This window comes from Salvelinus sp. IW2-2015, linkage group LG15 (genome assembly GCF_002910315.2).
Source record: "Salvelinus sp. IW2-2015 linkage group LG15, ASM291031v2, whole genome shotgun sequence".
NCBI lineage: Eukaryota > Metazoa > Chordata > Actinopteri > Salmoniformes > Salmonidae > Salvelinus > Salvelinus sp. IW2-2015.
Window position 1 is genome coordinate 27,690,605 of NC_036855.1, and position 11,440 is coordinate 27,702,044.

The 11,440-nt window shown below is 40.8% G+C and overlaps 1 protein-coding gene across 1 annotated transcript; it reads right to left on the bottom strand.

Annotated features, from left to right (window-relative positions):
• Positions 1-741: 741 nt before the first annotated feature.
• Positions 742-6,873, bottom strand: LOC111974352 (inhibitor of nuclear factor kappa-B kinase subunit beta-like). The gene is made up of 5 exons (XM_070447350.1): positions 6,849-6,873; positions 4,919-5,016; positions 4,118-4,207; positions 899-1,034; positions 742-785 (listed from the first exon to the last, which is right to left on the bottom strand). Exons 1-5 carry the CDS (start codon positions 6,871-6,873, stop codon positions 742-744), a joined length of 393 nt encoding a protein of 130 aa, XP_070303451.1.
• Between the last annotated feature and the right edge of the window lie 4,567 nt (positions 6,874-11,440).

The following is an 11,440-nucleotide window of genomic DNA, read 5'->3' on the forward strand; positions in this document are numbered from 1 at the left end:
TAGACTTTACCAATGCAATATCATGACTGCTCTATATGAAACACATTTTGATTGGATTATAGATTAGGTATAACATCAGATAGATTAGTGTAGTCGATGGCACACTGCTCCGCCTCTCTCTGTGGTTGCAGGGCTAGTCCCTCCTCCAATAGTAGCTCTTGATCGGTTTGAGAGATGTTGGTCTCACACATGATTTGTTGCTGCAGATCAGCCACACTCTCATTGGCCTAGACAGAGTAGGTGAAGATCTTAGCAGACACCATGTTCAATACTTGAACCACCTAGAGGGCTCCCGAGTGGCGCAGCGGTCTAAGGCACTGCATCTCAGTGCTAGAGGCATCAATACAGACCCTGGTGCGATTCCAGGCTGTATCACAACCGGCCGAGATTGGTAGTCCCATAGGGCGGRACACAATTGGCCCAGCGTCGTCCAAGTTAGGGTTTGGCCGGGGTAAGCCGTCATTGTAAATAAGAATTTGTTCTTAACTGACTTGCCTAGTTAAATAAAAATAAATAAATAAATAGAGAGAAAGAGAGAATAAACAAAACCAATCCTTKTATTACAACCGAGTGTCTTGCCAACCAAGGGTCATGTGAGAGAGATTTGTATTGAATTAAAGACAGAGAATGGATCTGAACGTGTGTGTCTGTGTAGTTTACCTTTTGCTCCAATATAGTCACAAGCTGAGAGAAGCAGTCGGAGGTGGTCTGGGGGTCTGCCTCTCTCCTGGGGAGCCCACCTCACCTCAGCTGCAGCCAGCCTTCTAGACGCACCCAGCAACAGACTACAACACAAATGCAAACCCCAATTATCAAATTACTTATCTTATGTTTTCTTCAATTGAAAGTTCTTTAGTGGCCAGGAGAAATGTCCCCAGGTGGCGATGTAGCGACTCACGTGTTAAGGTTGTTGGGCTGGGGCAGGTGARCTCCCCTGTCAGGTCCTCATAAACCACAATGTCATGATCCTGCTTCAACTTCAACTTATTGTGCCTGAGAGAGGGAACGAGAAAGAGAGAGAGAGAAAAAGAGGAGAGAAAGAGAGGAGAGAGACAAAGAGGAGAGAGAGAAAGAGGAGAGAGAGAGAAATAGGAGAGAGAAAGAGAGGAGAGAGAGAGAGGGCAGATCATTTGTATAATAACTATAATGTTGAAATATATTCACAGGCATTCATGTATGCACATACACAGACACACACACACTGCAAGCTTGGCAATGCCAGTCCTTTCAACACTGGCCACAGAGGCCCTTGTGGGCAGTACACAAATTTTCCCTCATTGTTCAGTTCTTAATAGACTTTGATAGCGTGTTGAAATATAATAATATTATAACATGAGTCTGGCGTGTGGCCTATCATAACCAAACATCCTACCCTCTAGGAATAACATTCAACAGGTTTATTTTATTGTAGCTCAAGATTTTAAACAACAGGAAAAAGAAACAATGGGTATGTGTGTGTTTCTAACAGGTGCAAGAACTATACGAGGGTTAGCTGAAGGGTGAGAACGGACATAAAACTGGTTTATTTTCCCCAAAAAGAAAAACAGTGAAAAAATGTACTTGACAAAGAGGAAGCTATAAGAGCTAAAATAACAGAGAGGGAAAGTGAGATCAGTTGTATCCACAAAGCATCTCAGAATGGATCAACTCATAAAAGTTTATCTCAGCTGTGAATTCTATAGCACGCTTRAGATAACAACGGTGAATGTGACTGTTGCAATGGTAAAACGTTTGTATCATCATATATCATTTTCAGCTGACACGATCACTTTGCCTTGTCTTAATTATTGCCTAATATGTTGGCATGCATAACCTTCTTTTTTTATACCAATTCCAATGGTTATGAAAAGCAGAATTATTAGTATGTTTACATGTACACTAATAATTCGATATTAAACTAGCTATGGCAGAAGGTCGAGTATYGCATTAGTCATGTAAACACATTACTCTGTTTATCTTTATCGACGGAAGGTCATAATCGAAGTAAGCATACGCCGATTAAAACATCTTGTTTTCTGAGCAATCTTTCAAATTATTAGGACATGTAAACAGTTTAATCGTAAAAACTGAAAGTATACATCTTAAAAATACTTTTCACATCAAAACATTAATAAATACATTTGCAAAAATGTCTAAAAACCTGTTTTTGCTTTGTCACTATGGGGTATTGTGTGTAGATTGATGGGGGAAAAAACGATGTAATCCATTTTAGAATAAGGCTGTAACGTAACAAAATGTGGAAAAAGTTATGTGGTCTTAATACTTTCCCGAATGCACTGTAAATAGTCTTCGAAAAAATAACACGTTCACTGTGGTAGAATGCTCTTTTGATTGATGATTTTCTGCATTTATCAAAGTCCCATCAGTAGRCTGATTTCAGATGTGTTCTGTTAAAACCTGTTTTACATGCAAAGCATGTAAACGTTTTTAATGGACTATTATATTAACCTAACTATCCACAATAATCACATTATTGTGTGCATGTAACCATGCTCAATATTACTGTTATATCTACACACCTGTCACCAGTGGTGTAAAGTACTTAAGTAAAACATATTTTAAAGTACTACTTAAGGCATTTTTGGGGATATCTGTACTTAACTTTTTATATTTCTGACAGCTTTTGCTTTTACTTCACTGTAATGTATTCCTAAAGAAAATAATGTACTTTTTACTGAATACATTATCTCTGACACCCAAAAGAACGTGTTACATTTCGAATGCTTAGCAGGACAGGAAAATTGTCAAATTCACACACTTATCAAGAAAACATCCCTGGTCTTCCCTACTGCCTCTGATCTGGCGGTGCAATGGGAAGCAAGTTCAGGGAGTGAGTTTTAATAAATAGAAGACACAATGAACACGAACCACAAACAACGCACCGACATGAAAACAGAGTCAATAACACCTGAGGAAAAAATCAAGGGGAGTGACAGATATAGGGAAGATAATCAAGGAGGTGATGGAGTCCAGGTGAGTGTCATGAGGCGCTGGRGCGCGAGACGATGGTGACAGGTGTGCGGGATAATCAGCAGCCTGATGATCTAGAGGCTGCAGAGGGAGTATACGTGACAGGCGGACTCACTAAACACACATGCTTCATGTGTAAATGGTGTCTGAGTGTTGGAGTGTGCCCTTGGCTATCCGTAAATTTAAAAAACAAGAAAATGATGCTGTCTGGTTTGCTTAATATAAGGAATTTGAAATGATTTAAACTTCCACTTGTACTTTTGTTACTTCAGTATATTTTAGCAATTACATTTACTTTGGATACTTAAGTATATTTAAAACCAAATACTTTACTCAAGTAATATTGTACTAGGTGACTTTCACTTGAGTCATTTTCTATTAAGTTATCTTTATTTTTACTCAAGTATGACAATTGGGTACTTTTTCCACCACTGCTCATCGCTTTGGCACAATAGGCATCAAGTCACTTGCCGAGAATGTTGCATACAACGATTGAAAGGTCTATCATTTTCATTGAACACAATCAAGTTTAACATAAGCCACAGATGCCTTCAATTGCACAATTTATAGGCATGCCCAATTTAGGCATATTTTTTAACAACGTTAAGTTATGCTCCAAATGAATAACTTGAAATAACATAATGTAGGTAATTGAATAATCTAAAGAAAAACATGTTTACTTATTAGCCTTGTGGTTATTAGTATTTAGGCAACTCATGTGAACTAGGCCTCATGTGAAATCATTGTCAAAGGCGCAAGAGATACTGTTGCATGTAGGTCTAGATTATTCATGGATTGATCATATAAAACATTACTTTAATAACTCCAAAGCAATTGCATGTGGCTCAGGAACCACTGACTCGCTGCATTTTTATTTTATTAAGACACCTGCTGGTAACTCTTAACTGGTTAGGACAGTTCATGAGGTCTCCTAAATATCAGTCGACTAGGTGTGACTTACAGTATGACAGAGGCTTAACATAGCTTTTATTTGAACCCATAAGAGTAGGAGTGAAATGTCTATTCTCAGCACTTAAAACCAATTTTCTACTCCGAGACGCTTTGTGGATACGGGCCCAGTACAACCAGAGAGAGATACACAAATAGAAAAGATAGGAGTAGTGTTCGCCACAGTATCACCACACACTAGGTATTGCAGTGTTCCGACGAATGAGGTACACAAACTGTTCTGGTCCAGCTCCTTGGCATAGCCCAGATCTATGATCTTATGTATCAACTACAGAGAGAGGGAGAGAAAACAGGATAATGATTTATTACACTATATGGAGTATTCTTAGTATTTTCTAAGAAATTACATAGCAAAACAGTAACTACACATAACATACAATTAACTACTAAATATCAAATCTACTTTGGGGCTCTACTGCCTTTAAGAACCCCTTCATTTAATAGTTCTACGGCCCCTGCCTCTCAATGCAAGCACTGAACTCCAAGCACACACCTTCACCAGGAGGGCATATAGTATTGCTGTTCGCCGATGAGTGAAACATTTCACAATAAACATTTTTACGGTCAATTTAATCCAGACAGAAATATGTGTGTTTTGTGCTGTACCCTCAATGTAATGTTGTAAAACAATACAAGGGCATACAGAAACACATAAACACAGCAAGAACTTGTTTTAATATGTCTGTCTGGCCTTCGTTACATAACTCTATTTGTGTCCATGCAAACCTATTTAYGAGTTTAGGGATGGATGGTATATTGCATCATTGACAAGATGGGGACATATTGGGCAAGGTAGGAACTACTACAGAGGGTGGGTGTCTGTCTGCATTGGGGTTTGCAGTGTTTGTGCTTCTGTGATTATCCAGGTATTGTCTGTGTGATTCAAAATCATGTTAGCTTGTTGAGCTAAAGCCTCAGAATTTGTCAGGGAGCAGGAGTGCAAAGTCTTCAATTCCTAAAATCACACAGGGAGACCCACTCTCTTCTCTCCCTGCTGGAGGACGATGTTCTCTAGCTTCAGATCTCTGTGGATGATCCTGTTCTTATGGAGGTAAGTCAGTGTATAGGCTAGGGGGGCTAGAGAGCGAGAGACAGAAGTCTGGAAAAATATCCTCTGTGTACAACGTAAAACAACAAATAATGCATGCAGAGCAGAATTAGGCCGATATCCGATAATTATGAAAAATTCAGGTAAGAAATGTTAAATTCTACAACCACCTAAAAGGAAGCGATTCCCAAACCTTCCATAACAAAGCCATCACSTACAGAGAAATTAACCTGGAGAGGAGCCCCCTAAGCAAGCTGGTCCTGGGGTTCTGTTCACAAACACAAATAGACCCCACAGAGCCCCAGGACAGCTACACAATTAGAACCAACCAAACCATGAGAAACTAAAAAGATAATTACTTGACACATTGAAAATAATTTACAAAAAAAACAGAGCAAACTAGAATGCTATTTGGTCCTAAACAGAGAGTACACAGTGGCAGAATACCTGACCACCGTGACTGACCCAAAATTAAGGAAATATTTGACTATGTACAGACTCAGTGAGCATAGCCTTGTTATTGAGAAAGGCTGCCGAAGGCAGACCTGGCTCTCAAGAGAGGACAGGCTATGTACACACTGACCACAAAATGAGGTGGAAACTGAGCTGCACTTCCTAACCTCCTGCCAAATGTATGACCATAATAGAGACACATATTTCCCTCAGATTACACAGACCCACAAAGAATTCAAAAACAAATCCAATTTTGATAAACTCCCATATCTATTGGGTGAAATACCAGTGTGCAATCACAGCAGCAAGATTTGTAACCTGTTGTGCCTCTGTGTCTTTGTGTCTTTGTGTCTTTGTGTCTTTNTTCCTCTCTACTGACGAGAGGATTTCAGTTTCCTGTTTTGGATTTACCTTTGATATATCCAGGAGAATCATTGTTTGTTTGATACTGGAATAAAGACTCTGTTACTATTACGTCGCTGTTGGGTCCTCATTCATCAGCATAACAGTTAGGGCCCAGAGGGTGGTACAGTGTAAAACGCTCATCAGCAGGAAGTTCCCACCAAAGGTCACCAGGGAGACAGGAAGATTAATCATTTGTGTCTCTCTCTCTGTGTGTGTGTGTTTGTGCATGTTTCCGTGTGTGTGTGTTACAGGTTGAGTATGGTGTGAGTGCATGTTTAGCATGTCTGCATTTCAAGTGTTTTCACTTGTCTGTCTGTGCCTGCTCTCAGAGATGTGAGATGTATGAATTAACATATGGATTCCTGAGCATGTTTGTGTTTGTATATTTACGTGTGTTTCCTGTGAGTGAATATGGTGTGAGTGTATGTTCTGTACATTTCCATGTGAGTGTTCGGGTGTAGAAGTCTGTACACAGTCTTTCAAATCTGTGTGCATACCGGAGGGCGAGATGATATATGATTTGGTGTGTGTTGGATAATGTGTGCCTATGAATATCAGGAAGTTTGTGGTTAGTTTCTAGAGACTTGCAGCTTCATATTTAGTATTGTCAAGTCTGGTACACAGGGTGATGGAAAATAATTGTATCAAAGTGTGGATAAATTAAACTGAAGTGAAACACAGTTCACCTAATGTCGAGCATCTAAACAGGCCCACTCAATAATGACTATGAAAAACAATAAAAATGTATGTGTGGCCCCTCTTCTCCAGGCCTCTCTTCACTATGTAATATACATGTAACAACATAGTAATTTWCAAGACGCTATTATCCAAAGCAAGTACCTTACAGTAAACACATACGCTATATATACAAAGGTATGTGGACACCCCTTCAAATGAGTGGATTCGGCTATTTCAGCCACACCCGTTGCTGACAGGTGTATAAAATCAAGCACACAGCCATGCAATCTCCATAGACAAACATTGGCAGTAGAATGGCCCGTACTGAAGAGCTCAGTGACTTTCAACATGGCACCGTCATAGGATGTCACCTTTCCAACAAATTTTTTCCTTCCATGGCACCTTTTCAAATTTCTGCCCTGCTAGAGCTGCCCCGGTCAACTGTAAGTGCTGTTATCGTGAAGTGGAAACGTCTAGGAGCAACAACAGCTCAGCCATGAAATGGTAGGCCACACAAGCTCACAGAACGGGACCGCTGAGTGCTGCAGCTCGTAGTGCGTAAAAATCGTCTGTCCTCGGTTGCAACACTCACTACCGAGTTTAAAACGGCCTCTGGAAGCAACGTCAACACAAGAACTGTTCGTCGGGAGCTTCATGAAATGGGTTTCCATGGCCGAGCAGCCGCACACAAGCCTAAGATCACCATGCGAAATGCCAAGTGTTGGCTGGAGTGGTGTAAAGCTCGCCCCCATTGGACTTTGGAGCAGTGGAAAAGCGTTCTCTGGAGTGATGAATCACGCTTCACTATCTTGTCAGTACAACAGACAAATCTGGGTTTGGCGGATGGCAGGAGAATGCTACCTGCCCGAATGCATAGCGCCAACTGTAAAGTTTGGTGGAGGAGGTATAATGGTCTGGGGCTGTTTTTCATGGTTCGGGACCCTTAGTTCCAGTGAAGGGAAACGTTAACGCTACAGCATAAAATTACATTCTAGGTGATTCTGTACTTCCAACCTTGTGGCAACAGTTTGGGGAAGGCTCTTTCCTGTTTCAGCATGACAATGCCCCCGTGCACAAAGTGAGGTCCATACATAAATGGTTTGTTGAGATCGGTGTGGAAGAACTTGACTGGTCTGCACAGAGCCCTGACCTCAACCCCATCGAACACCTTTGGGATGAATTGGAATTCCGACTGCGAGCCAGGCCTAATCGCCCAACACTAGTGCCCGACCTCACTAATGCTCTTGTGGCTGCAGCAATAATCCAACATCTAGTGGAAAGCCTTCCCAGAGGAGTGGAGGCTATTATYGCAGCAAAGGGGGGGAACCAACTCTATATTAATGCCCTTGATTTTGGAATGAGATGTGACGAGCAGGTGTCCACATTCTTTTGGTCATGTAGTGTGTATTCAGTACATGTGGCCTGAGCAGGAATCAAACTCAGGGCTGTGGGTTAGGGCCATTGATGATGTCACTCTAAAGGTCAGACTGACAGATGTGTGTATGTGTGACACAGACGGGCTCGCCCATTTACTCCATCCAACAGGAAGTTGATCACACATTAACTTCCGCCTCTCAGGCAGTGACTCTGTGATGTCTCCCTCAGGAATGTGGAACTTGGCCAAACTGCTGGCATATGACACAGACACCATACTGCAGGTGGCAGCTACACAACATCAAGAACTTTGAGAACTCATGGAAAACACTGTGTAAATGGAATCCACTAGAGATACTGACATYCAGTACCAGTGAAAAGTTTGGACACAACTACTCATTCAAGTACTATTTTCTACATTGTAGAATAATAGTGAAGACATCAAAACTATGAAATAACACATATGGAATCATGTAGCAACCAAAAAAGTGTTAAACAAATCAAAATATATTTTATATTTGAGATTCTTCAAATAGCCACCCTTTGCCTTGATGACAGCTTTATACACTCTTGGCATTCTCTCAACCAGCTTCATGAGGTAGTCACCTGTAATGCTTTTCAATTAGCAGGTGTGCCTTGTTAAAAGTTAATTTGTGGAATTTCTTTACTTCTTAATGTGTTTGAACCATTTGTGTTGTGACAAGTTAGGGGTGGTATACAGAAGATAGCACTATTTGGTAAAAGACCAAGTCCATATTATGGCAAGAACAGCTCAAGTAAGCAAAGAGAAACGACAGTCCATCATTACTTTAAGACATGAAGGTCAGTCAATCTGGAAAACTTCAAGAACTTAGAAAGTTTCTTCAAGTGCAGTCACAAAAACCATTAAGCGCTATGATGAAACTGGCTCTCATGAGGACCACCACAGGAAAGGAAGACCAAGAGTTACCTCTGCTGCAGAGGATAAATTCATTAGAGTTACTAGCCTCAGAAATTGCAGCCCAAATAAATGCTTCACAGAGCTCAAGTAACAGACACATCTCAACTTAAACTGTTCAGAGGAGATTGTGTGAATCAGGCCTTCATGGTTGAATTGCTGCAAAGAAACCACTACTAAAGGACAACAATAATAAGAAGAGACTTGCTTGGGCCAAGAAACATGAGCAATGGACATTAAACCGGTGGAAATTTGTCCTTTGGTCTGATTTTTAGTTCTTTGTGAGATGCAGAATAGGTGACCGGATAATCTCTGCATGTGTGGTTCCCACCGTGAAGCATGGAGGAGGTGTGAGGTTTTCGGGTGCTTTGCTGGTGACTCTGTAGGTAATTTATTTAGAATTCAAGGCACACTTAACCAGCATGGCTACCACAGCATTCTGCAGCGATACGCRATCCCATCTGGTTTGCACTTAGTAGGATTATCATTTGTTTTTCAACAGGACAATGACCRAAAACACACCTCCAGGCTGTGTACGGGCTATTTGACCAAGAAGGAGAGTGATGGAGTGCTGCATCAAAATAACCTGGCGTCCACAATCACCCGACCTCAACCCAATTGAGATGATTTGGGATGAGTTGGACCGCAGAGTGAAGGAAAAGCAGTCAACAAGTGCTCAGCATATGTGGGAACTCCTTCAAGACTGTTGGAAAAGCATTCCTCATGAAGCTGGTTAAGAGAATGCCAAGAGTGTGGAAAGCTGTCTTCAAGGCCAAGGGTGTCTACTTTGAAGAATCTAAAAAATATTTWGATTTGTTTAAACACTTTTTTGGTTACTACATGATTCCATGTGTTATTTCATAGTTTTGATGGCTTCACTATTATTCTACAATGTAGAAAATAGTYAAAATAAAGAAAAACCCTTGACGGAGTAGGTGTGTCCAAACTTTTGACTGGTACTGTATGTCCAGTAGCAGAATAAGGATGGAACCCACGATTCATTCCACAGCAGTTCTCCAACAGGTTCAGATACTGGAGACACACACACGAGAAACATGAACAGTAGAAGGCTGAGTGTTTATTCGCCACATGCAGAGGATAACAGGTATGAAGTTAAGACCCAGATGCAGACAACGTTGAATTAACAATGGTTTAATAATCCAACAGGGGGAGGCAATAGACAGGTCAAGGCAGGCAGGGGTCAGTAAACCAGAGGTGGGGCAACGGTACCGGACGGCAGGCAGGCTCAGGGTAGGCAGAGGTCAATAATTCAGAGGTGGGGCAAAGGTACAGGACGGCAGGCAGGCTCAGGCAGAGTTGTCAGGCAGGCGGGCTCAGAGTCAAGACAGGCAAGGGTCAAAACCAGGAGGGTGAGAAAAGAGAGACTGGGAAAAGCAGGCGCTGAGACAAAAACTGCTGGTTGACTTAACAAACAAGACGAACTGGCAACAGACCAACAGAGAACGCAGGTATAAATACACAGGGGACAATGGGGAAGATGGGCGACACCTGGAGGCGGGTGGAGACAATCACAAAGACAGGTGAAATAGATCAGGGTATGACAGAGGATGGAACAGATGTAAAACAGTACAGTGAAATTCTTACTTGAGAGCTCTTTCTCAACAATGTAGCGATAATAATAATATAAGTAATAGAAAATATTATTTAAAAAATATAGATGCGAGCAGCAATGAACGGGGTTCACAGGATGATAGAAAGGACACAAGACAGTTTGCATAACAAGCAAGACTCTATGAAGTTTAGACTAGTGCTGTAGGTTGGTTTTCTTTGAATGCAGCAGGTAATCATTCTTAAAATTAATCCTAATGTATTGAGTGTATATACCAATTCTGTGTATATCTAAAATTTATGTTAAGATATGTGAAATATTTTCAGCGTTAGTGTATTTGTATATCGCTGTCATCTTTGAATTATGGGACTTTATTTTGTTTAAATCTGTTTGTGTAATGATTAAATCTCAAGTTGGTACACTCCACATTAGCTTGGAAATACTTCAATACACTCTCACAGCTGTAATAAACTGACTGTGCACGTGGCAGGACTTCCTGTTAAAAATTTCCTGAATAAATGATCGACTTTTTAACTACATTCAGACCACATTACAGGGCAACAACATGCGATTATACAGACATACTAATCACAATATTTCCCATTGTTTTAATTAAAATCTAACTTAATCTGACATGAGATAAAGTCCACTTGATCAATAGTTATTGCTATAGTATCCTATGGTGCCACTGGTGACATCAATAGTGCCACCAACTGGTCTGGTGAAGCCATCTAAGGTTGCAGTGACTTTATATCACACAGCTTTTAAGAAATATACATTCCAAATGTCATGGCCCCATGCCCATCGGTTCAGTTCTCATAGCCCTGGTGTGATATCAAACCAAATCAAATATTATTTGTCACATGCGCCGAATCAGTTGTAGACCTTACCGTGAAATGCTTACTTACAAGCCCTTAACCAACATTGCAGTTCAAGATAGAGTTAATAAAATAATTTACTAAACAAACTAAAGTTTAAAAAAATCTAATCAATCACAAAGTAACACAATGTGTGTGTGTGTGGGGGGGGGGGGGGG